At 37.6% G+C, this 27,320-nt stretch overlaps 3 protein-coding genes across 6 annotated transcripts in view; 2 read left to right on the top strand and 1 right to left on the bottom strand.

Moving 5' to 3' along the window:
- Positions 1-525: 525 nt before the first annotated feature.
- Positions 526-3,567, top strand: LOC105384867 (peroxisomal membrane protein PEX16). The gene has a single exon (XM_011555157.3). It carries the CDS (start codon positions 776-778, stop codon positions 1,763-1,765), a length of 990 nt encoding a protein of 329 aa, XP_011553459.3. The 5' UTR covers positions 526-775; the 3' UTR covers positions 1,766-3,567.
- Positions 3,568-5,095: 1,528 nt separating this feature from the next.
- LOC105384887 (ADP-ribosylation factor GTPase-activating protein 1) lies at positions 5,096-18,707 on the bottom strand. 3 transcript variants are annotated; one of them, XM_048632547.1, is made up of 10 exons: positions 18,538-18,707; positions 18,292-18,459; positions 17,875-17,988; positions 11,822-11,976; positions 11,408-11,531; positions 10,720-10,842; positions 9,378-9,517; positions 8,740-8,815; positions 8,048-8,151; positions 5,096-7,678 (listed from the first exon to the last, which is right to left on the bottom strand). In XM_048632547.1, the coding sequence occupies exons 1-9, from the start codon at positions 18,595-18,597 to the stop codon at positions 8,059-8,061; spliced, it is 1,053 nt and encodes a 350-aa protein (XP_048488504.1). In that variant the 5' UTR covers positions 18,598-18,707; the 3' UTR covers positions 5,096-7,678; positions 8,048-8,058. The 3 variants fall into 3 exon arrangements, 2 of the variants coding, with proteins under 2 accessions (XP_048488504.1, XP_048488505.1); XM_048632548.1 differs by having other exon boundaries at positions 11,408-11,528; XR_007268175.1 differs by lacking the exon at positions 5,096-7,678 and having other exon boundaries at positions 8,094-8,151; positions 9,284-9,517.
- Positions 18,708-19,698: 991 nt separating this feature from the next.
- Positions 19,699-27,320, top strand: part of LOC119694828 (tyrosine-protein phosphatase non-receptor type 61F) — a 44,098-nt gene continuing 36,476 nt past the window's right edge. The window contains exons 1-2 of one of the 2 annotated variants that reach the window (XM_048632576.1): positions 19,699-20,086; positions 20,174-20,335. In XM_048632576.1, the coding sequence (XP_048488533.1) occupies positions 19,997-20,086; positions 20,174-20,335 (252 nt within the window). In that variant the 5' untranslated portion in view covers positions 19,699-19,996. The remainder of the gene's footprint in view (positions 20,087-20,173; positions 20,336-27,320) is intronic. The other variant, XM_048632575.1, reaches the window with a different exon arrangement.

Raw genomic sequence — 27,320 nt, 5'->3', positions numbered from 1 at the left:
AAAGTGCTTATTCAAACATTGACAGTTTGTTATGTAGGTAGTTTGACAAGGTACAAAAGTGTATAGCTAGCTACTTATGCAGCTGTCAGCTGACCGTACCTCTAGATATATGGAAGGTTCTGTAGACGACCATAACACATAATAGTAGTGTGGCACCTTGGCCCACGCAGCAATCGCTCCGTAAAGTTGTACAATAAACAAAACCCTTTATTTTACTTCCATAAATTTATTCTTTGACATGAAATTTTAAGTCGTTTGTGGGGTTAAGTGCAGAAAAGCTATTTTTGGGCTCTTATGTCTGCATGGTGTTTGCTAGATTCTAAAGGCACCAACTTCAGAATCCTTCCTTTGCTATTCATCTATTCGATTATATGTGTTGTTGAGTTTTGGTATTTTTTTATTTTTTTTGGGGGGGTTTTGGTATTGTTATATACTTACTTACGTACTTATTACTTCCATGGTTATTTACAACACTAGCTGTGATTCACAGATTATGTTAGGATGTGATTGTGACAGCGATATATTTTGTTGGTGGTAGTATTACTGTGTTACTTTCTCTATGAGTGTGATTTTTATAAAGTTGGAACTGGATGCGCAAAGTCCAAATTAATTTAATATTATTATTATTTTACTGTACTTGCATCTAAAATACTTAACATCTAGTTCTATACTTGTATATTTTACACGGTAACCTACTACAGTGACCGAAAACATTCCTTGCCCTTGAGAGAGTGTATGTGAAACTTACACGTAAGTTCCCTAACCAAATTAAATAATGGATAAAAATTTACCACTGACTGAGCTGTACAATTCGTACAAAACATGGGTGAAGAACAATCCAAACTTGGTAACAGACGTGGAGACCGTCGTAACATGGTCCTCATACTTTGTTGCGGGGAAAATCAACAAGTCTCCCATCGTATCAGAACTAGTGTATTCACTGTCGAAGCTACTCTCTCTGCACAACGATAGCCTCATCAGAGAAGCGTACAACACAGACGGTAGAACCAACGGCCTCCGAGACAAGATCAAGGTCTGGCTCACCGTCATTCACTACAGTGAAGTGTTCATTGAGCTACTTGTAAGAAAAAAGTATGATAACAAGGGAAAATGGACAATTGCCACAATCCTACAAGTTCTAAAGTGCACTGCAAACTTAGTCCTTCTTTTCAAGTACCGTGAGATGCCTATACAGCACCCACCAGTGCCTACCCTGCAGAGGAAGAAATTTGTAGAAGCTAAGGATTCAAATGAAAATATAAATGGCAGCTTCACTTTGAGGAGGTCAGGAAGAGTTCTGCGAAGTGTTGAAGGGGCGCCACCAGCTGCATTCCGAGACTGGCAACCCGTCAAGACGTGCAAGGAGTCACAGAACCCAAACATCAATGTCAAGGACTTAATCTATGCTGAATCTATACACATCCTGAAGCCTCTGCTGCACCTGGCCTCCATGAGAGTGTTTGGGACTAAAGCTTGGAAGCAGTGGCTCGTCTCATTAAGCATGGACTTGATAAGTCTGAAGGTATACAGTAAATACATGAAAGAACTTTCTTATGATCAGAGGTTAGAGATAAGTAGAAGAAAGCTTGGTCTCCTACTATACCTATTGCGGAGTCCCATGTATGCCAAATTCTCTAAGAATGTAATTGAAAGTGCCCTGAACTCAACGGCTAAGAAAATTCCCCTGACTGCCTTCATTACAAACCCAGTCCTACAGTACCTGAGCCATTGGCAAGATATATATTTCTATATGTGGGCATCATAATAATTAACTGTTACATGACTATCTATTCCATATTTTTTATGACAATAATGTTTTCATTATCATGTATAAAACTTTAGACAAAATGTGTGAAATAATGCTCCTTTTTGCTAGTATTAATTATGTTGCTATGAGTACCTATTTTATGGTGTAATAAATTGATATTTAAAAATCAATGGCAGGGCAATTAAATGTCTCAAAATAGCATGCCTATTCTTTTAGTCAGTATTTCGAAAGTAATATTAGGTATTTTTTTATATAATTATATTTTGTGAGCATTGCAACCATACTGCAATTTATTGATACATTCGAAATACAGACTAGCACTAGAAAAGTAGAAAAAAGTAGGGATGTTTAATTTAAATAGTTTAATTAAGAGTAAAGTGGTTATGGTGATATTTAGTTATAATTACTAGCTTTTAGAACCTTTTTTTATTAAACCTCGATAAGTAGCAAGTAATTTCTACTAATGTAAAAAAATATTATGTGTTGAAGGGCAGAATACCTACCTATAACTACTTATACATATAATTATTAACTGTTACTGCGGGTGTAGGTATAGGTACCGATGTTAAATTGACTGAATTGATTAGTTGATTATACATATATTGCATTGCATTTTTTTAATTACGAAGAAAATGTTATTCACATAAATCTGAACATCATGTTGTATTAATAAACGGTGGTGAATACTAAGGTCGTTTATTTTATTTGATATCCATTCTTCATTAATAAATGAAAACTCTTGGGTGTTCATAAACTATTTTTATTTTCTAATAAGTTCAATACATACATAGGTACATTGTTTAGGTTTTAAAATTACTATCGCTTGACACACATTTGCAGAATGATTAATTATAATTATCTAACAACTAAAATTGTAACAATCTAATAAAGTAGTGATCCAATAAATAAATACAGATACCTATTATGTTAACAGATTGCTATGTAGGTAAGTATGATATCTATAAATTTTGATACAAAAATAAGTATGGAAAAATCATGAATCTTAAAAATTCAAAGTAGGTACTTACCTAATTCATTATTTATTTACCAATGTTGTTATCAAACAATTTCATAACCATCGCTTCGATACAAGTATATTTTGTACTGTTAAGAAAATGCCGGAGTAGAATACAGGATGGTACTATTTACCATTGTTAAGAATTTCATTACCATCGCATCGCTTTGATAAAAGTTATTTTTGTACTTTTAAGAATATTCAGGAGTAGAATACAGTCATGCAGACGGATATCGCATTTGTACAGTAAGTTTTATTTGTTTGTTAAAAGGAGAGTACCTGACTAGGTCAATAATCAAGTAGACAATAGTATAGGTATAATATGTCACTCAAATAAATTGTATAATATAATATGAGTGGCTATTTTGTGTACCAGCCGCCATTTTTATATTGTTTCCTTATCTACGCACGCGACGTCGATGTAGATAAACGACACTATATGTCGATTCGCCATAAATACAGCGCTGTGATTCGTGGATGGCGCATTAAACGAGTTTATCTACGTCGACGATGAACCCGTGTAGCGCTGTATACAATAAATTGTGACGATTGCAGAGAGATGTAAGTTGTCATGGCCATCACAAAATCACACTTCTCGATGTTTTGAAGTATTTGTCCATCTTATTTGATCTTATTAAAAGCGCTGATGTCATTTACGTTTACAAGGCTAGAATGGTTGTTTATCTTCAAACATTAACACTAGATGGTACTACAAATACACGGAAATATAAAGCCATTTTAAATGTCGGTGTATTTTATTCCTGCTTCGAATCTCTAGACCAGTTTAATGGTCGGCGATTCTATGTAAAATTCGGTCCAAACAACTTGAATGTTCCTGAAGTCGGATTTTTAAGGATTATGGGCCATGAAATTGATCAATTTCTTAATTTATATTAACATCAACGTCATCAGACCGTAATTATCCACTACAGTACCCGTATCATGAAAATTCGAGCTAACGAATAGAATCGAATGCGAGTGCGACTATTGTCAACTTGACAGCACTTTCGAACACTTTTTACCTTTCGAATGAGTTTCGAAAAGAATGACCACAGAGTACATAATATTATTCTGACAATGACCTATGGAATGATAGCTGTCAAACTTTCGCAAATCTGTATAGTGCCACAATCTTATCTGTTCCGGTGGCGACATCACTGTGATCGAATCCAGTGTTGCTTTCGATTAAATTTTGCCTATTTCTGGTTTAAACGACAATGCATTTCTACTATTACCTACTGTAATAATTAGGTACATTCATAAGTATAGTACTATAGATAAATCAAAATATAGGGTCGATAGTAAATGAAAGTGGATATAAAATATCAAACGACATTTGTTTCAATGTAGTTCTGATTATGTTCTGCTTCTGATATAGGAGATTAAATCTAGATTACAATGGTATAGGTAATATATGTGGGTCGTAGGAATAACGAGATAGATAGACTTAAAAAAAACAATTAATTAAGTATTATTATTATTATAATTTTTGAACACTTTATTTTACATTTTCTAAAGTAACAAGAAACAATAGCATACAATTAAAATAAATTCAGACAGTGTGCAAAGGCTAATATATCATCATCATCATCATCTTGACCCATCACGTCCCCACTGCTGGGGCACGGGTCTCCTTCCAAAGGCTAATTGCCTAAGATTTAAAGTATCATGTCATGTTATCACACCTGTAATCAAAGAAAAATAAAGATTATATACTTTTCATCACGAGTATCATCACGACTCATCCCGTCCCCTCTGCTGGGGCACGGGCCTCTGGAAAATATTACATAAAATTACATGGAGGATATGGGTAAAATTATTCGTCATATTTGGCAACACTAACCTGTAGCCGCTGCAACTCGTTCTTCCAATTTTTCAAACGGAATTAAAGGCGCCTGAATACGTTATTCTTCCTGCATAAAAGCCAATATACATAGTACTACTTTTCTTGCATTACATTACAGCGCTTTTGGCAGTATTTCACCCAGAAAATCACAAAACAAATTAAATAACAACAATTGAAATTGACAACTCAAATAACGCACAGAGTATGAAATGACGTTTGACAATGACGTTTCGTTAGTTGCACATTTTGACCACCGGAACAGATAAGATTGTGGCACTATACACCGCAATACACCGCCATTTTGTTGTTGACAGGTTGACAGCACTTTCGAATAGACTATCGAATAGAATGTGCTGCGTTTTTTCCGGATAGCTCTACTGGACATATTTATGCCATAGTAAGAAAAAAACATTTAGGTATCTACATAAAGATAATCTTTAACTGGTTACTTAGGCCATAATAATTATGTGACAGCTTCGTCAAAACTTCACGAATACCCACTGGTATATTTTTCATTGTCTGTTTTGATAAAACCTGCACATTCATTTTACTTTTGATAAGTAGGTACATAATAATTTATTGACAGTTGTGATGGTAAACTGGCGTAGACATATCACCAAGGGCGTACCCAGGATTTCAGCTAGGGGGGGGGGGGCAGCTACCCAGGATTTCAGCTAGGGAGGGGCAGCTCATACCTGTTTCGAGATGATGGTCGCAAAAATTCCCACTTGGCAGGCAAATTTACGTTAATTTTATCTTCTAGCTGGGTACGCCCCTGATCTCTATATTGTTGTAGTAAGAGTGATAACATTAAAATATGTACCTATATAAATAAATAATCCATGATTAATTTACCAGATACTGAGAAAAAAATGCTTACATTATTAATTATTGAAATTTAAAATGTTGATAAGGCCGTAAACAAGATTCTGGTTTCTACATAATAATATTATATTTACCTAATAAATATAAAAAAATACAGCAAGTCTTAGATAATAAAGGAATATAAATATTACTGTTGTAGGTAACCTAATCAATAAACAAATTAACTACTTACACTAAAACAAAGTAAAATATTTGACCTCAATAAAAGTTTTTCTCTTGATCTCTTTCATTAAAACTATCAATAATTTTGCATCAGAATCTATACTTTATGTTCAATAGAAAGCATTCATACAAAGAAAGGCTTTTTAAGAGAAGTAACCGAGGCAAAACTACTAAACTTTTTAAATTTGAAATAATTATAAAAAAGTTACACTTTAATCCATTCTGTCTCTAGAGTATTTCTTTATAAAAAATGGAACGCGTATTTCGGAATTCAGCTTACAAAAAGTAGCCGGAACATTATAGTTATTTAAACAGGGTGTTGCTAAATTGATATAGTAGGCCAAAATGTAGTGATAATCCGGAGCCATACAAAAGTTTATACGATATCGCTAAATCGCATACCATAAAATAGTGATAATTCTTATGTAGACTCTGCCAAAGAAGGTATAACTTATGTCAAGTAATATTTAACATATTACATTCTGAATTTTTTTTAGTCTTAGAGTATTGTAACGGTTTTACTTTGTAATTCGATTTATGTTTGTAAAAGTTTTGAGCAGTCAAGTTATTATTTTTTATAATAATTATAAAATACTTAATGTATATGGAAATGATAGGGCCTGTTTCACTGTTTAAAACAAAATTTTAAGTAAGTTACTATACAAATATAACTAACAACTTTGACAAATATATTTTAAAAATCCTATTATCCTACTGAAATTCGATTCCTTTAACCCTTTATAAGGCAGAATAAGTTCCAATATTTCAATGGTTTTGGACCTATAGTCGATGTCATAAAGTTCAAAATATGATGGTCATATATTGCTCAGAGCCTTATAAAGGATTAACTCTTTCAGTGATTACACACATACTAAAAATAATTAGAAAATTTTAATAAATTTAAAATATATGCTATAAGTAAAAGTTAATTTAGTTCTTGTTATCATTATAATTATTAGGAATGCAATAATATTGTAAAATAAAGAATATAGAAAATGTATAATATTATGATAATCATAGTCCGTTCATTTATAATCTACCACATAATCGCTCCATTTTAAGTCCGTTCGTTTCTTCTATCTATGTTTATAATAATTATATAAAACGTGACACGTAGTTTAAAATATATTATATACATTTTCAAATATAAGAAGATAATCTTTTTCCCTCCCGAAATATAAACTCCTCTGTGTATGCTTTAGCATAAAAATTTCGATATTTTTCATTAAATACAATAATTCAAATTTATACTTATATTCAATTAAAAGTTTCACAGTAAATTATACTATTAATTTATTTAGACATGAAATACATAATGCTAAACGAAGTCGCGCGATTGCCTATTAGAAGGTGGCCATGACATGTTTTGGCACCTTATTTTAATCCTATCGAATATACTGTGATGGCGACAAAGAAAGGGTCTTACAACAATCATCGTTATCTAACCAGTAATCCTATTAATACAAGATCCACCGAATACACTGATAATGCTCTATAATATAATAAGTATTAAGATATGGTGCTACATCGCTATGACCAATAAAAATAACAATAGGTACACAATATATTATTACGTTAATCGATGCAGTTATCCATCTCTATGTTTACAATATTAAAGTCACAACAAAGCACAATCAGCAACGAATATAAAGTGTCCAAAAGGACCAACAATAGTACTTTAGTACAAATGTAACGTCACATAGCAAGTATCTTAACGTAATGGACAGCAATATCATAGCATACTCATATAAGGATAATCCACAGCGCTTTAGCTAAAGTGAGCCCGATATGCCCGAACAGTTCGCTTTTTTCCTTTATCGAAAGACAAAGTTCCAAAATAGCAATAAGGGCAAATAATTGGTGTTAAACCTTTTTAGATTAGATAGTTCTTTTTTATAATCAATAAAAAGAAAGGCACAAGGGGACATATTTAAGAGGTTTTACAGTAACAGGATTGGCAGGCAGACAAATTTAACATTACGTTGAGCTTAGGTGATAGGATCTGAAAAGAAAAAAAACATTATTTTAGAAAGCTCGCTAATTATTTTTTTCCTAGCCTCATGTTTAGATGCCCACACTCATTTGAATGAAGCTGATGATTGATCATCAGCTAAATCATCATCCATTGCCTAAAATAGGCCGCATCATCATCATCATCCTTCCGTAATCGTTCACTGCTAGACGCCTACGTCTTGGGCTTGCTTATATAGCCACTACCAGCTACCTAATGTCGTCGGCCTAGCGGGCAGGAGGGCGTCCCACACTACGCTTGCCTGCTTCAGAGTGCGACATTTTACGCCGTTCGAGTAATGGTAACCATTCTCTCCATAAGATAATAATAGTAATTAAGAGGTTAAGTATAAATATTCACCAGCATTAGATCTAGTTGTTCAGCCACTCCCACGACTCGTCGTCCTTCTTCTTCTGTCGGATGGTCAAGTTCTTGATGTCAGGGGGGGGACTGTTCACGCCCACCTGCAGAGAATAAACATTGTTACGAGAATTTGAAGGCAGAAAATTAAAAAATATGTTTAAAAATATGTAAAACACAATATATTTTAATCAAAATATCCTTCCACCCTAAGGTTGTCTTGAAAAAATCGCTTTAAGCGATAAGACCGCCATTTTGGTACATAGTTTATAAAATTTAAGTTATGTAAGTTTCTTTTATGCGTGTGTGTACAAATAAAGAATATTCTATCTATGTATCTATCTATATTATTATTTCTTTTAAAAACAGCAAGTGTGAATATGTTCATATAGCAGCACTGATATGTGTGAATGGGCCTTTACGGCCGCTATCTGACGGCTTCGCTTTCCTAGGAAACCAAATATTAAGGGCGAGGTCCCATTAGTATGCTATCGCTGCGTAAGTTTCCATATATATTTTTGCTATCGTTCTGTGGCGACACAACGCATCGCTACGCACAAATTCTCCCTCATCCGTACGTAGCATCTAAAACGTAGAAAACCATTTAGCAGCGACGACGCAACGCATCATTGGGGCCTCACGGTCAGTCAACGCAACGCAAACACAACGCATGTGTGGTAGCAAGCTCTTACCTGCGAGAGGTCACGGGCATCCATGTTGTTGCGAGCCGCGACCGACTCCTGTTGCCACGGCTGAGTCTGCTCGTTCCTGCAACATTTATTTATTTTACATGAAACAACACAACAAGTCATAGTGTAAATAGTTTGGTAACAATTTGGGAGTTTTTATCTCACATCATAGTCAGCCTAAAAAAATAATGAGTTACCTGACCCTAAACTTTGATTTTAAATGTAAGATTGCGATCTCGGCAGTCTAGTTTCACTATCGCGATTGCTACAAACCTAGAGAATGTATGAGGACCAGTAGTGCTGCGGCAACACAGCTTCTAACTGCCAAGATCGGACTGACACCAAAGAATATGTTACCGGCCTGGTACATACGCGCCGAAGACTTATTGACACGCGCGTTCTTTGTGACACTATCTCCGTCTCGCTCGCACACTGTGCTGCCGTCTCACTCACCACTGCGAATAGGGCTCCGAGGTGGAGCTCTTCATGGCTCCGTAGCCGCCGGCCTGGTGCCGTCTCGCTCGCACACTGCTGCTGTCTCACTCACCACTGCGAGTAGGGCTCCGAGGTGGAGCTCTTCATGGCTCCGTAGCCGCCGGTCTGGTGCCGTCTCGCTCGCACACTGCTGCTGTCTCACTCACCACTGCGAGTAGGGCTCCGAGGTGGAACTCTTCATGGCTCCGTAGCCGCCGGTCTGGTAGGCGCCGGCGACGCAGTTGGACGCGCGGCGCTGGGCGTCTGTTGTCCCGCCGAGGGAGCTCCAGCCGCCGCGGTTGTTCACCTGAGTAGGAGATCATTTGAACGGGAATCAAACTATGTATGGGGTATCAGTAGTAGTGACACGTTGGTTAGTTTTCAAGTGATCTATGAGATGTTCAGCTTCGCTTTGCCTAAAAGATTTCCGGGATAAAAACCCTATGTGTAATCCAGGCTCTCAGGTCACTACATTCATGTAACTTATGTAAACTTATATAACAAACATCCATCCATTCACTTCAATTCAGTGACGCCTATCGACAGGATATTTTAAACTCCACAAGATTGTAATCAAACGTAGTAGTATATTTTATAAAAATTAACTTATAAAAATACTACTATACAAATTCTTTATAACAATAAAATTACAGAACGTAATACAAAACCAAGACTATAATACTAGCGCAGCTACAAAATTAAAAAGGTATTAAACTTGTTATACACTTCGGTACAGCGCGATCCCTGAATCTGTCGGGATTACCTAGAAAACGTGCTTGCGAAACAGTTTGTCGGATTAGGCGCTAGATTGTAGGTTTACTAGCTGAGAGCTGGGATTTTTTCACTCGGATAAGAGCACACGGATCAAACGAAAATTATACTTTAACAGCGGTTTTCACGTATAGTTCAGTATCACAGGCACTTATGAAACCACCTTTCGGATAAAGTAGAATGTTTTATCTATCTATGTAGCCTGGATTTTACAGTGTATGTTTTCCAAAGTTTATGTGTTTTAAACCCAATAGAAAGTAAATGGCGTCTCCCAAATCAGACCACTGGATGCTATCTATATGTTTCCGCATCCAATAATTACCAGCCTACCACAAGTGTTTAACCACATCTAGCCGGAGGGCGTCCTACTTTACGTTTGCCTAGTCGCGGTCTCAACTCCATAACACTTCAGTTTCCTTTACTTTTGCGCTGATAACTCTCAAATAAAATCCTCCCGCCTCCAGGGCCTCGAGTCTGCTAAGGAATGGCGGCTCAATGGTGTGTCGTCTGAATGGTTTTCCGACTTTAGGTATCTGTTTTCTCTTTGTTAATGAATCCCAGTAGTGCAATATGAAACACTCAACACTAATTACTGTTTATTAACATAAGTTATTTAGAAAAGATGCAATAAATATTTGCTAAACCGCAGATAATGATTACCAACAGTGCGAAACCCATGCTGCCGACTCACAACTGTGCCGCCATTGCTTACCGGTCTTGGGAACAGCTTCCACATACCTTCTCAGTGACGGTAGAGGCCATCTCGGTGACCTTCTGCGAGGCGATGCCGCCGTACCGCACCGCGTTCTCGGTCGCGCTCTTGGCCACCTTAGTCACCGAGTTGGTGAACATTGACCAGCCCTGGAAGTTGAAATATAATTTGTGGTAATTATAATGGTTGCAGACACTAATGCCATGACGCCATACGGCTTTCAATGATGATATGGAACTGGTAACTCATCATTAACGTTTTTTTCAGCAATCGTAGCAAAAAAAAACGTCTTTATCGGATGTTTTGCGCATTTGAGATGAGCCTTTATAAATGAGGGAAATAACAAAAGCCTTATCTTCTAAAACTTACAAGCAGCAAGTCTGATTAAGAAGCATCATCCATTTGTACTAACAAACTTTCATGTTTATAATATGAGTACGATAACCCTATTATTCGAATCAGTAACCATAACCAATTAGCACCATAAAGTCTGATTTATCTCAGATACTAAATTAACAGTTGCGTATCGGTTCATCAACAGTCGATTGTCCTGCCGCGTACACATACTCGTACATACACAGTTCAACGCGGGACTATCGACTGTTGACAAACCATTCAGAATGTGTCAATTTAGTATCTGAGAATCCTAGAATGTAACCTAGCGAGAATTTTCTAGGGTATCAGATCGGAATAACCGGGATGGTCTGTACTCACGGTGGCCAGTGAAGCGATGGTGTTGTCCACCATCTCGTTCCCGCTGTGCACGGGCGACATCGGTGTGGAATGCGTCTGCGGGGGCGCGTTGCCGAACCCGGTGTAGCGGTTCTGGCTGCTACTGCTGGTTGTATAGAAGGCTATTAGCTTACACACATACAAATAATGATTATCTCTATTTGCACCAAAAACCATAAAATATGAAAATAGTACAAAAAGGCGGCTTCCTAGCTGATTTAAATAGCAATCTTTACCAAACAACTTTTGGAGAGAAGAGAAAATTTTAACAGTATAATTGGCGGCTTTATTTGCAGATGTCACTCGGCGAAACTCCTTTCGTCAACCCGACGTGGGATTAAAGCTTGTAAAAAACCCGTCAAACATTTAACACAATAACCTGCCACAAATACGTACTGGTAGCTGATATTGTTGTCCGACCCACTCGTGTGCAGAGGGGCGTCCCCTGACGAGTAGGAGTTGTGGGAGGCCCCCCACTCCTGCTGACGGTCCACCGTCTCCGACTTGAAGTCTGAGGGGCTCCACGACCGGCCCTCAGCCAGCGCTGATATCTGAAAGTGAAATAACAGGGCTTAGTTTTAGGTTTTCTTGTTAAATTTGTACCCCATTATTCATAGAAAAGTTACAGAACTTTTTAGCTAATGAACTGTTTTGTCCCTCTCATATCCCATAAAAGCTTTGTAACTTCTGTTCTAATGTCTGTAAAATAGAGAATATTCTAACTATCTATGTAGCTTTTCATTACATATCGAACAGTGAAACCTAATGCAAAATTGAATGTCGCCGATATAGTGCAGGGCGTGTATTGCTAGGTGACGACTCTTCATTTTTACTCGCCGCATCTCGAACGGTGTAAAAACTCTCACTACACTACAATAGGTTAAAAAACAGAAATTATTTGTTCGAAAATGCAATTTACGATTGCTTGCTGTGATTGTAAATCTCATTTTTCAGTATGCAGATTTCATTAATGACTCTGCCGATATTCAATTTTGTGCCTGCAGAATTACTCCTATTGTGTTTTTGTTGGCAGGTTTTGTTTTAAAAAATCGTTACTTATAGAATCGGTATCGTAAGCGCTACAGCGACAGTAGCTATACGTATATAGCTAAAGGGTCTGATAAGACCTTAAACCAAATAATTGGCGTATGAATGAATTTACAAAGCATCGATGTATTAAAAAGGTAGCTGAAACGAGAAATTTAAAAAAGTAGAGGAAAATGTCTATCATCTCATTTCCTATCAGTCATCAAATGATGTAAAAACCTAGGGTAAATCAGAAAGTTTTATACATTCTTCTTCTTATCGTGTCGACGACAAACCAACAAAGTCGCTAAATAATACATGCCCAGAACTGGGCCACATTTTATACATTACGGAGATGCTTCAGTACTATATTGGAATACGCCAGCACAATAACCTGACACACTATCGCAATGCACACGCTAGATTCACGTAAGAAGGTAGCTATTCGTTTTTGTTTTCAAAATTTGCACGAATCCCAGAAATGAAAAAAGCACAGCTGATATATATATTAAAATACAAATACATAAACCACGCGAAGCCTATAATTGTCATTAGCCGAACATAGACCCTTCCAATACTGGGATGTTATTGCCATAATGCCCACGCTTGGTAGGTGTTTTGGAGATGCCACACAACACAATGATTTAACCCATTCCAGGAATTGTCTTAAAACAAATATTTGCACTTTCCCGGGATCGAACCCAAGACCATCGGCACATCTGTCTGAGTCGCACATCTACTAAACTAAGCGATCCGGTCATCAACAAATACATGCAGAAAATAACATCATGTCATCCATGAAAAACTAACGTCGAACTTTAAATAGAATCTTCCATACTTCCTTCTACCCTTTGACTTCGAGTCAGCGCATAGGGCGTGCAACTACAAATGCAATTTCCAGCAGTCAACAACAAACCTCGCAAGATCTTATTAAAAGTTATCGCTTCACCGAAGTGTTCTGCCAACTGTGCTGTGCAACGTCTGTAAATAATCCGCTCAGCTTCCTAGCATCGTCTATCTGTCTATTTCCAATATCGGTAACAAGGCACCGGAAATTATTCCGAGAAATAATGTTAACAGGCAACTGTGAGCTTCGGTTTACAGTGGAGATGGAGAGAGCTATTCTTGAGACAACGAATCAGGTAATCGGTAGCGAAATTAAGCTTCCCATAAATCAAAAATCTATACCGAAGTTAGTTTCATTCAGTGTCTGCTGAAAAACAGATGATACCCAAAATTACGCTCCAACTGTCTGTCTGTCACCATGGCTTACGACTTCTCACGGCTAACTTTCTCACTAGCGGTCCATACTACCACCATTTGGACACGTAGCCGGTCGTGATTTAATCAAAAAGAGAATACAGAATATGGTGACGCTATTCGGAATTAAAAATCTACGTTATCAGCAAAATGATATCAAAATGGCGGGGAGCCCCCCCTTACCCCCACAATGCCATACTGTTCTTACTTATTTCAATCTGTTCTTTGGAATCTCAGCTCTCCAGCGGTATAAATTAATTTAAGATGCTTACGATATTTCAAAAGATATAACAAAAACGGTGATGCCCATTCTTTTGGGGGTACAACTTTCTAAGATACACCCCCTTAAGTACCAAAAATATATTCTATTCTATTCTAAAAATCTTAGTTGTTTCTGTCCGACTCCGACTACTTGGTCCGGTCAGGCGGACCATACGTTCTAATTGCAAGGTGGTTATGATAGTTCGATTCCTTAATCGAACCAATAGGAAAAACAAGTTCACTTGGCGGACCAACTGTTGGACGCCCTCTGAACACTGTTGGGCGCCCTCTAAACCAAGTATTCAGAGGGCGTCCAACAGTTGATCCTCATTCATTAAAGTAAACATAAAACGATCTTTCGAAATATCGAACGTAAAAGACAATCGCAGCGCATATCGCATTGGACGCGGCACAGCTGAAATATTTTGGCAGGTCTTAATTAACATACTTAGGGATTGAGTAATTCGAATTTAATGGACACTCGCATCGCAACTGTACAAATTTCGCAAGAAATAAAACACCTGTATTATTCGTATTTCGTTCATTTTCATAGTTGAGTCAATCTGATTTGAGAATATTAGGCCTACCGCCTACCTGACTAGCAAAAGTTTGATACGACAGATATATACCTACAGTCACTGCCACAGCTATACCACTGCACTCTCTTGCGAGATAAATAGAAGCTGAATATTCCGTGGTAAACATGTGCAAATGAGAAAATGACATGAGAGCAACAACGTCACACTCAACCTAGTTTCCGCTGCAGGTCAGAAATGACATGTAACGAAATTAACTAAAATCCGAGCGGACGTGTTTGTACTATATTGATTGGGTCACACGATTTGACCTGATTCGACAGGACCTATGTATATGCATATGCAACGGAAGTATGTTAACTATAGAAATTCAGTGCACGTAGGTTTGACAAATCCGTGCAGGCCTGTTTTAAAACAATGTCCCATGCTCAACTAGTCGTTCGTCCGTTTGTTTTTGTAGTGTTCATGAGAGCAGGCTTCGAGAGGTTCTTAGCTGTAAAGAGGCTTTAATCTAGACACCGACCGACTCCTTGATTACTACGAAATAGGAAGCATAAATACTCACATATCATCCCTTTCGGAGCATGGATTACATTTTTTTAATTCATTAAATCATTATAATATAATATAATATAATATGTGGGGACATCTCACACACGGTCATCCGACCCCAAGCTAGGCAGAACCTGTGTTATGGGTGTCGGACAACTGATATATCTACACAAATACATAGATAGATACATACTAAATATAAATCGGCGTATCTTAGTTGCAATTTAATAGGCCAAATCATAGACAAGGCATTTTTTATCATATTCCCTGGAACCCAGCCATCAGTCGACTCATTGCTCGATAGCTAGAGCATACGCTGGCAGCAAAGCCCCCAAGTCGTTAACGAACCAAGACTTTTGAGTCTCGTATGTATACGTACGTACATTTCTACATATCGCAAATAATGGATTCCGAATAATCCTGAAGGCTTTACGGCACTAACAAGCGCTCACTCCGATATCCTATTCGTCGCCATGCCATTAACGACCGTAATTCAATTACAAAGCCATCAGTTAACGTGGTTGTGATCATAAGCTGCGTACGTCATCAAAGGCTGGCCCTAGGCTTCAATTACTCAGCACGTCAAAAGGCTGACATGATGCCTAGCGCTAGCTGGACCTAATCACTTAGTAACTCAATCGATAGTGGGTTTAACGTGGTTTTACTCGGCAGCTTCATAACGGGTACATATACATAGGTAACCCCTCCCAGTATGCATGAGGCTTACCTGTTTTGGATGAAAATAATTAAGTATGTATGTACCTACCCAACTTCTAGCAGTTATATTTACTATGGCAGTCAGAGAAAGTCACTGCAAGTTACAGGAGGATACGTTTAGTAGTTAAGGCTGTGTGTATAGATAATAGCACTGTAATGCAGTGAGCATAAAATGCAATTTTTTTAGTTTTGTTCAAGTATACAAAAAAACAAAAGCAAAGTTGTTGCAAAAGTTATCCTGGATTTTCCGAAAACAATATTCATCATTTTTTATAGCTGAATGCGTGGTAAGACATTTTCCTATGATGTTTAAAATTTAATTCTATCGTAACTACTTCATTGAGAAATTGTGATACGAGTTGCATAAACTTGACCTTGTAGGCCAAATGCCGAAAACCAACTACGCGAAATATCATGCAATTCAAGGCAAACTTTTTCGCAAAAGTTAACTATCAAAGCTTACACTAGGCTCAGGCGGCAGAGTCTCTGGTCTCGAAGGATCCGTGAGTATTCGAATAAAGTTTGAGAATGATATTTGTTTTGCGTCGTAGACGAGGTTATACACAAAAATGTCCCACTGAATTCTAGACTGTCTGTGTTAGTAACGGCATTTTTTCGCCAGCAATATGAATTGTATTTGTAACAGTCGAAACAAAAACAACGAGTAGCACCGAGAGTAATATAGCCTCCAGGCCCCAGGCAATGTAACTATGTACCTTACTACCGTACAAATACTAACCACCCCTGCAATACACGATTGATTGGGGAGAAGGGAGAAGGGTGGGACCCCCTCGCAAATCTGGCTGTTGCTAGGTTTTAATCCGAAATTCCAAACGAACAGATCAATGTCCAGTATGTCAGTGTGTGTGGCTGCCAGACTGAATTCCGACATTTTCGACTAACCTGCAACTGATGTTTTGTACGCAAGAGCTACGAAATGCATGTTTGTAATTTTGTACCAAATTGGGCATGGGATGTTGTCGATAGTGAAAGACGGTAAAATCAAAATTAAAGACAGAAATTATGATAAACGCAAGCTCGCATGCATGTAGGAAGCTGTCAGAACGGCAGCACCTATGTTTGTGTAGTTACATAGGTATAGGAAGTGTCGATGGAAGTTTTTCTGCTCTTATCGCGCCGCGCCGCCGGTTAGATTGGCATTAAGTAATAGTAGATCGCCGCTGGGGGTCTTTCATACGAAAACTAAGTTTCAAAGCAATGGAGCTGCAAGCTAGGGTAACCCTCCTAATATACAGGGTATACTAAACCGAAACCAGCATGATCAGCATGTTAAATATATCTTAGCCCGAATCTCGAATTTTGAAATTCTGATTTAGAATTTCAAAATTCGCGAAAAAAATATTCATTCCCCATAGTAAAAAAGTCACGTGACTAACTAAGTTTCTATGGAAAATGTTTTTTTTTTTACGAATTTTGAAATTCTGATTTCAGTTTTGGGCTTAGATATAACATGCTGCACATGCTGGTTTCGGCTTAGTATACCCTTTTTTCAACACCTTATTAGCTAGGGCGACCAGTAGCACTGTGAGCAGCAGAAATCTGTACTGTAGTACAGTCTAAACAGGTTTTGATTTGATCATAAATTCAATATCGGAGGATATAACTGTTTTTATAAAGGAGGAGGAGAGTAGGTATTAAAAAGTTGCAATTTCATACTCCAGGCTTCTGATAAGCTGAGAATCTCAAATTCTTCTGATGTAGATAATTAACTAATTATCAATATTTTTTTGAGAATTGGTTTGAATAAAAGGTCCCATAATTTGATAGGCTAACCTTAGGTCTAGCTTTAGTTTTTTCGGCCCAGTATACATGCATACTAAGAATAAGTCAGCTGCATAGAACCTTTTGACTCTAATTAGTAAGGGAATGGATTGGCATCAAAAACATTTAAATAATAGTAACTTCAACCATTAGATATAGAAGACGTAAGAGAAGAAGACCAACAAATATGTGGCTGGAAAGAAAATATGACTGAAAATGGAGACCAGAGCCCACCCTAAACCCTAAATAAGGAAAAAGCTAGGGAAAAGAAGGAACTCAGGTAGATCTGTAATAAAGAAAATCAGACGGACTTACCTTCTGGCGATACATGGCAGCGGCTTTCGTGTTGTACTTCTGCGGCAAGGTCATCCCCGGCTTGTAGTCGGGCTGGCTCTCCAGAAACTCTCTCGCCTTTGAGTTACCTCCCACCTGGCAAAACAAATGAATGGTCATCAAGATATCCTAGTCATTTTATACAATTTAAATAGATTGGTATGATTGATTGAATATAGCCAGTGAAATATGATAAAGTAACATTGTTTACAAAGTGTTCCAAAAACTGTTTTGTTAGGCAATGTAAAACTTTCTCTGTCCACACAAAAATTGTACTTCACATAAGTTTTGAGGAGTCATAGTTTTTTGTGGCAAATTTCAAAAAGTTTAACAAAGTTTGTTCACAATGAGTTACAATTCGCAGAAGAAAGGTAGGTCTATAATAGCAAGGTTGCTCACCATCATTTTCTCCAGTTCAATGTCCTTCCACTTGTCCATGGTGACAGATCTCACGAAGGAGAGGTGCACCCCGAGGCTGCGGTGCACCCCCGAGCACTCCAGGCAGATCCAGATGCCGTACGTCACCGACACCCATTGCGGATTCAGCGACCCGCACTCAAAACATCTCTGAACCAAAAAAAAACACCATGAAAATTCCGCGAATTTAAAAAACTGCAAAACTCAAGTAATGTGAATAACACTTACGTCGTTCTCATCAATGTTTTTAATGGAAGTCAACTTCCTACGTGTCCGCGGAGAAGCCATAGCTACAATCCAAGAAGTAGAGAAACAATTAACTTTTAGAGGAGATTTCACAACACAGCTCCAACTTCCGTCTCGTTCAACCCGGGCAATGTCAAATAATTTTTGACATGACAGGTTCCACTTGGCACTTTCAATATTTTTTAAATGTCTATGGATTTGCAGTCGTTTAGAAATGTTCTTGTATCGTTTTCATCACTCTGCTGACTGGATCATCGTCGGTCGATCATGACTTCATTAAGTTGGTGAAACAAATTTTAAATGTTCACAAAGTTGGTAAATAATTTTAAATTACAACTCAAAATGACTTACCACCTCATTCCAGGCGTGTTATGCCGTTACGCTGAACCCGTAACCGCATTTTTTGAAATAAAATGTTGATGTTGAGATGTTGAGCGATACTTCCAATAATGTATTGGTCTAAGTCGCGATTGTTTTTAACTTGTAAAACTGCCTAAACCTTGGCCAGTTCAACTATTCGCAATCGCAATCTCAGAATACGGCCAGGTCGAAATTATTCGATGTAATGAATTTCTGAACTGTAAGGGTGGTAAGCTCAAATTATTTTTTTACCTTTTTCATTGAAAAAGCTGCTCGGTTTTTTTACGAAGTAAAATCAGCCTCTGAAGTAGGCTTCGGTTTACGCCAAAAGCACACTATTCTTATTTTTGACATTGGAACGTCTCGGTGAAATTTTTTCTCTGTAATAACTTCATTTTTTTAGGATAGGCGTGTAGCTAGACCTACTATCAACTCGCCCTGTTGGAAGTAATAGGCAAGTACTTATTAGTTCCATGGATATAGGATATAGGACACCTTGCAGTGTACATTTTAAAAATAGTGTTTTTAAAGGCCATAGATAATACCTACCTACTATCCGAAATTCCGAAATTTTAACACAGTACAGACTTGGTACCGGCCGACACCGATTTAAAAATATATATATATTATAAACTTGCTGCATTTTTAGTCCAGCTTTTAAAACTGGAACTAATACTCATATGTATTAAGCTTCTTTTTAAATCGCAAAAGTGCAAAACCGAAATATTATTTTTGCGATTGGCGACCGCATTACTGGCAACACTGACTGTCTGTCTGTGTAGCGTCTGTGCTCAAACGTCGTTGTCGTTGACTCGTTCCCGTTCCGGCCGCTGTTGTTGTCATTGCCGACTGTCTGTTCTCCAACTCCAATATTATTCGGAATTTCGGGAAGTTCGGTTGTGTTAATCGCTGAAAGGTTATCTAAACCAAATAACATTTTCGCTCCGTAATACCACATTCACACAACCGCGTCGCGTTATTATTAGCCTGAAAGTCGGTCTTGCTTGACACGTCTCACGCTTTCCGCTCGGCATCCGGCTCTGTTTTTTCTATTGTTGGTATCCACTGAAATGGTAGCAGAATGAGCAACGGGGACGACGAAACTACAAACCACATTGAAAAAGAATACATCAGGGTGGCGAACAAAAACGGATGGCCCGGCATGTACCAGGTAAGTGCATTGTTTATATTGCGCCAGTGTTGCAATCATAGAGTGTGTTGTGGTTCGTTTATTGAATGAGTTTATTGTTGTTCGTAGAAGGTCTGCCGGGAGTGTAGCCAGTATCCGTATACGTTCAATGAGGCGCGGCGGCTGCGGAACAAGCCTCTGAACCGGTACCGGGATGTGAATCCCTATGACCACAGTCGCATCATCCTCAAGCGGTACGATCTCGACTACATCAATGCCAACATCGTGCGGGTAAGTTTTTATCATTGTCACTAGCTTAGCAGCCACGCTGACGCGCAAGCCGACAGTGTCACAACACTGTTCATGCCAGAATTTGTAGTAGAAATGTATGAAACAAGTTTACAACAAAGTTTATAACCAAACTTTTGTTAATGTTGTTGGTGTTAATTATTGTGTTGTTTGCAAGATTAGCAGGAAAACAATCATGATTATGATAATCCAGGGTACAACACATTCATTGTATAACTGTAAGTTTAACCCAGCCAGCTCTGGGCTTATTGGCTATTGCCCTACATTTGCATCAGTTTTGATTGGATGAATATACCCTATCCTTACTGGGGTCATTTTATGATTTAAAGTATAGGTATGTTTTATTTATAGAAAGGTAATAATATTGGTACGTAAACCTTTATTTAAGTATATTACAAACAAGTTGTTTCATTGATGCACTCAACAGGGTTCAGATTGATAATGTCTACAGGCATAAAACTCGAAGCGGCTATTGACATTAAAAAAATAAATCACATGGCCATTGAAAAATCCTGTATAGGACACTAGCTGTTCCCGCGAGCTTCGCTTCGCCTTAAAAAGTTTTCCCGGGGGAATTCCTGGATAAAAAGTAGCCTATGTTCTTTGTCAGGGTCTAGACCATATGTATACCAAATTTCATTCAAATCCGTCCCGTTGTTTTGGCGTGAAAGAGTAACAGTCAGACAGACACAGTTACTTTCACATTTATAATATTAGTTAGGATTGGCTAGCGTAGACCTGGACGGTTATTGCTATTTGCATGCTATATACCCATATTCAGTGCTTGTATGACATATCTATCTTTTCTTACAATCAAGTTAGTTGCATCAGACACACAAACTGATAATGTCAATTCCAACATTTGCGTAGCAATACTTAAACATTTTGAATTAAACTCTTTGATTAAAATTGAGTAAATTTGTGGCAAACCATAAATAACACTTTGACAAAATATGTGAACATATCCCAAAAGGTATTCAGATAGCTTGTGTTATCTTGTATAGGAATTCCTAAACTTTGTTCATTATATTGGCAAAATGGGATGGATGACAAATATTTTCACAGCTAAATATTTTGAGGTAATTTAAAGGTACCTCGCTAAACCTGGTATCAGTATTCAAAACAATTTATAATGTTAAAGTTATCCGAACTTTAAACATTTTCTAATAACCTCATGTGTTCAGTAATTAAAATTCAGAGGTAAGGTAGTATATAATATAATAATTAATTAAAATTTGAACCTTCATTAGGAAAATTATTTTCATGTGCTCTTCGAAACAACTGAAAGTATTTCAATATCAAAAATGAAATTTAATTAGCAATTTTATTGATTTATTGGTGTGTACTGTTGTTGAAGACATGTTACATTTTATGATTAGCTTTTTTATGTTTAAATCCTAGCAAAAGTAATTTAAAATACTTAGTTGTTTTCAAAATTTTGGTCACCAATATGGTACTCAGAGATGAATCAAGTGAGTCACTTTTTCTTCTACAATAATTATGTACTTTGGTACTGATGTGATAAGTCTCAGTTGTTACGCCATTTGGTACGAATAGATGCAGATAGCTTATATTCGGGGTGCACCATACCTTCTGCCCGGAAAACCAGAAAGAGGTTGCAGAGCTAGAGGCGCTTTGTACGCGAGAAATGAAAAACCTACAGAACCTTATTTTTTTTCTAAAATCATAGCCACCGTTATCAGCTCATTATCAGTTTAAATACGATTTTGTTTAAACCCAAATATAGCACGCATCAAGGGGTCACAGAACTCTTCATACTAAAAAAGACATTACCTATTTCTATTTTTCGTTTTTTGGTATAAAGGTATTAAATTTGATAAATTTTAATATAACTTTTACACCCTTTGGAATATTCCCGACTTTATTAAAACTCACACGAGTAATCTTAGAATATCATAATCCTCTTATTGCAAATATATGCAATTTCTGATGTTCCTCGATCTTATTGTACTATAAATAGGGCCGTGGGCGTCGGATCCTGAGATAGCATCCTCTTTTAGTTGTGCACAGGGTGGAACTGTATACAGAGTGGAAAATTATCTGTGAACTTCATATCAGAAATGCAATGTACCCGACATGCTGACCAACTCTGAAATCATCTGTATGAGGCAATGAGGCAAACGTAGTGTGGGAAACCCTCCGGCTAGATGGTGTGACGACTTGCGAAAGGTGGTTGGTTATGATTGGATGCGGAAAGCTAAAGATCGTATCCACTGGCGTGCTTTGGGAGAGGCCTACGTCCAGTGGACTGCTATAGGCTAATGATGAGGGAATGACTTAAACACTTCCATTAAGTTTTAACTTTAGTGAGGAACAGCTTAAACAACCGTCCACCCCGCATGGACCAGCGTAGTGGGACACGATCCTAGAGTCCTAGTTTAGGAAGGCAGTTTAACACAAACTTTTTTGTTGTTGTACCCAAAGGCTCAATTCAAGAGAGCCAGGGGCAGAAAGAGGGTTACTCTATACTGACGAAAAACTAATTAACGAGTGCTATCGAGAAATCGGCACGTTTAATACTACGACATAGTCAAGGCAGCAGCGCTCCGAAGCTTAGTTTTTCGTCATATAGAGTGACCCCCAAGGTACTTACACGCCCACAGAGAATAGAATATGGAACAGCTGGGTTTAACTGACCACAAGTTCACTGATTAAGTTCCACTGTGAAACTTTCCCATCTTTTCCGCCATCGCTCGTACACCCACGCAGGTTTAATACGCCGTTGAAACTTCGGTCGTATGAGTACGTTACAGGACGAACGTATAAGGGCGAGGCCCTATTTCGCTACGCAACGCACCAATGGGGCCTCGTGCTAAGGAGCTATAGTTTAAGAAAACCTGTACTAGACCAATAACAAAATTGAAATGAATTACTTGCCTGAACGGTAATTAGTTACCATAACCTGTGTACTGTTAATATTTACCCGTTATGTGATAGAATGTTTTATTAGTTTAGGCCAAAATATGAAATCGATTTAGATATACAGATGTTTTAAGTTTTCCTGCAAAAGAAGCCCTGGAACTGGGATTGGAGATATTACACATTTTTTACCCAAATCCCCAAGACCAAATATCTGCCTTTAAAAAATGTCTCAGACGGGACTCGGCATAGCATAGTTGCTTTATTACCCGCTTATATGTTCTTTTCATACCATTAATGTAGATCAATAAACTATCTACCCTGTGTCAAACAATTAGGACGTCCCAAAAAAGACTGAATGCGGAGTCTTTGTTGCCGTGTCAATGACCAACCCATTAATAAGGTAATCGGGTAATATTATCCTCCTAATAACAAAGAGTAGAGTTCGACAGCACTAACTGCGCAACAGGTAAAATATGGGAGATATTTTTTCTTCTAAATGGCCTTAATTTATGAGGAAAGTTAAGATTAATCACGTCGTGGTCAGAAATTACAAATAATAATTTAATTATTGTTTCCCTGTTAAACTTATTCTGTTTTGTTGTAAAGTTACAGTTGTCGGACTATAGCATAGTTACCCCCAAATAACTAAACCAGCTGAAACGTCTTCAGACGGTATGTTACTTTCACTAATGTAATTACGAGGTAAATGGTCTAGAACGACCTTAATAATATTGTTATGTGCCAGTTGTTGTGAACCGAAAACAAGACAGTTTCGCACACCACCGCTCGGCCAAGTAAAGGCTGTACGTCTAGTACATGTTTGATAGTTTGTCGAAAACTATAAAAGTTTACGTTTTTTCGTGCACACGTCATGCATGTACATAAAAAGTGCGGAAACTATCATTAAACTTTTGACAGATAATCTATGCAGATGACAGAAGAAAACCTGTCTTTCTTCTTTTTTGTAAATTTTAAAACTCATACTTGAGGCTCTGTCCGCCAGAGCAAAGCGGTGTGCAAGGTAAAAATCGACCAATGAAATGGACAACATTTCAAAAAACTAAAGCTGCTATAAATCGAAAACCATTTCGAGATTTAGCTCTAAAGGCCACAAAAAAAAAGTTTTTATATTTTTTGGATGTATCATTTTCGAGAAAATCATAAAATAGTAAAAAAGTGCTGATGACGTCATGCATCAGGTGCGATACATTTTGATGATCAAAGCCTATAGATTTAAAAACAAAGTAAGTGTCACTTTCATTTTTGATTGACGTTGACGTTTTATCGTGACGTTGTTGTTTATTTGGGTCATTTTCATTAATTCTGTTCTGACACTTTCTGACTATTTTTTTTATTTATTATTAAGAGATGACCTCTATATAATATTTCCCAGAGCATGCCACCGCCTACACAGCTGAAAAAATGCTTCTGCTTATTTTTTTACATGATAAGTACCTACTTTCCATCATCAGAAATATCAAGGTCATTTGAAAATGACCCATTTGTTGTTTGGCATGTAAACAAAGTTTAATTGTCACTTGTCAGTATCATTTATGTTTTTTTTCGAGACTCAGGCAATAGACAAAAATAAAAATTGAGCCTAATATGTGACGGCACTTCCGGTTTTAAAATAATTAACTTTAAAGTTAAAAATAACATGCAAAAATTTATGTATATACAAAATAAAAAAATACGGGTCCACTAATTTTCTATAAAGTTTCCGAATAACTAATAAAAATATAGGGTAAAGAAAATGAAATGTTGTCCATTGCATAAAAAACCCGACTGCACGCTAAAAAAGATGAAAACAAGACCCAATGTTAATGGAAAGTATCGCAGAGGGTTCACCATTTAGCTGAATGATACTTAGATAGGTACATACATTGTGTGGCGGTCAAGTTGGCCCCGCCTGCGATACTTTCCATGTTTTCATCTTTTTAGCGTGCAGTCGGGTTTTTTGTTTGTTTATAATTTATTTTATTTTTTATTTATTACTTTTTAGTTGTTTTTATTTTATGAAATTTTATGTCAGTAGTTTTAGTTTATGAACATTTTTTATTTCAATAATTTTGGTGTTGTGATTTAAATACTTACCTACAATATGCATATTTTTGTAATGTGCTAATCAAGCCCTTTCATTTGATACCCCACACGGCATAGTTGAAAAAATATTTTTCCGATCATCACTTTATGTCCTCTATAGGGCGTTATGAACATTTTAATGTAACTTCACATAGCCTATAACCATCGCGCAATCATACACTTCTAACGATACCTCATACAGTCATACATCAAAATCTATCAAGCCGTTTAGGCTACAGGAGGGAACAAAGAAACAGACAAACATACATACATACATACAAACATACAATCGAAAAACATTACCCTCCTCCTTCGGCAGTCGGGTAAAAACTCCGCTCATGGAATTTTATTGGACAATTATCTCTGGGCTAGTAGCACGGGGCGCATTTAAGACCGGACATAAGTTTTGCACCACGATCACTCACATCGCGCAGCCTCAATAACTAGCGCGACGGAGAACTTTTGTCACGTCTTAAATGCGCCCCTTACTAGCCCTTCCGGTGTACAGGACTCCTAGGAGAGGGAGAGGAGAGCCGTTACAACAACAAACGTATTTAAAAAATCAATCCGTTTTTTGGATTGATTTTTTAAATACGTTTGTTGTTGTAACGGCTCTCCTCTCCCTCTCCTAGGAGTCCTGTACACCGGTCCTGTATATTTTGTACTGACAGACTAAATACGTTTTATAATAGTAAAATTCCACTTTAATTTAGGTGCACATGCACAATTACCTAAACCTTGGTACAATGTCTCAAAAAATTGCTATGTGTGAAAGGCTGAAGGAAAATCTTTATGCTTTTAAATGCTACATCATCATCATCGGCCAATAATCATCTACTGCTGGACATAGGCCTCTCCCAATGAGCGCCACAACATTCGGTCCTCGGCCTTCCACCCGCTACCCGTCTAAGGTTGTCGGTCCACCGGGCAGGAGGGCGTCCCACCCTGAGTTTGCCTGTTCGTGGTCTCCACTCGAGAACTCGTCTACCCCAACGTGCAACTGTTATCGGTTCTTCGGCAGATATGACCAGCCCACTGCCACTACGCTTGCATATTTTGACAGTTATGTCGGTAACCTTAGTCCTCTGATACGATCCATCAGAGAAACCCCAAGCATAGCTCTCTCCATAGCACGCTTAGCTACTTTAAATCGGTGGAACAGTCAGTGTCCATTTATGCAACAGATTTTTTCAATTAACGTTTTGTAATTCAGGTTCAGGTTCAGGAGAGAAAAACATTGTTTTTAATGAAATTGGATTTTAAATCTAGGTTTTAGCGTAATCAAATTATATATCCATGAACGGTTCGTGTTTTCTCTATTAGTAACAAAAATACGTTTTTTATTTCTAGTTTTAGATAGCTGAGTATTTACTAGGGCTTGTAATAAAACAAATAATTTCTATATTGACCTTCAGTACATACATTCCTATACACACGCCTACGTTGGTAATGGCTTAAAATTATGGAATCAATATCCATGAATAAGTAAAAGTAAAGTACACCATTACAGTATTAGTTCAATGTCAATTCTTTCACTACACTAATGTTTTGTGAGGATTCTCCTTGCGTGCGTTCATATAATATAGTATGACATGTAGCAAGCATGCATAGCGTTAAGGTGAGGCTACACCAGCAGCTAGCTAGCGAGCGAGCCAGGCGTGCCAGCCCAGTAAACGTCCACCTTTTGGATTCGTACGCAACGCAATCGATTCAGACGCTTTGTATAGAATTTCACGCAGGTGTGTCCACTTCTTTTCGTGTGCGCACTTCAAGTACCTACGTTCACTTAGTCCCTCAAAACATTTATGATAATCCTTTTGGTTCGATATGTACGATACCGATAGGTAGACTCTTACCTTTTGGGTGCCATTGCACCATAGATTTGCTGTGCAATGTGAAAAAAAGATCCCGACGAATTGAGAACCTCCTCCTCTTTTTGAAGTCGGTTAAAAAGGTTACAAAAATATATTCCCGCTTGTGGAGAGTCACTAGAAGAAGAAGA

The sequence above is a fragment of the Plutella xylostella genome, chromosome Z (genome assembly GCF_932276165.1).
Source record: "Plutella xylostella chromosome Z, ilPluXylo3.1, whole genome shotgun sequence".
Taxonomy (NCBI): Eukaryota; Metazoa; Arthropoda; class Insecta; order Lepidoptera; family Plutellidae; genus Plutella; species Plutella xylostella.
Note: the sequence above shows the minus strand (reverse complement) of the source record. Positions and strands in the feature narration are given on the sequence as shown.

Coding starts and splice junctions, on each gene's coding strand:
- LOC105384867 (XM_011555157.3), top strand. CDS start 776: ATGGATAAAAATTTACCACTGACTGAGCTGTACAATTCGTACAAAACA.
- LOC105384887 (XM_048632547.1), bottom strand. CDS start 18,597: ATGGCTTCTCCGCGGACACGTAGGAAGTTGACTTCCATTAAAAACATT. Junction 10,843..11,407: donor CCATCGCTTCACTGGCCACC/GTGAGTACAGAC, acceptor TTCAACTTCCAG/GGCTGGTCAATGTTCACCAA. Junction 8,152..8,739: donor ATGCCCGTGACCTCTCGCAG/GTAAGAGCTTGC, acceptor TATTCTCTGCAG/GTGGGCGTGAACAGTCCCCC.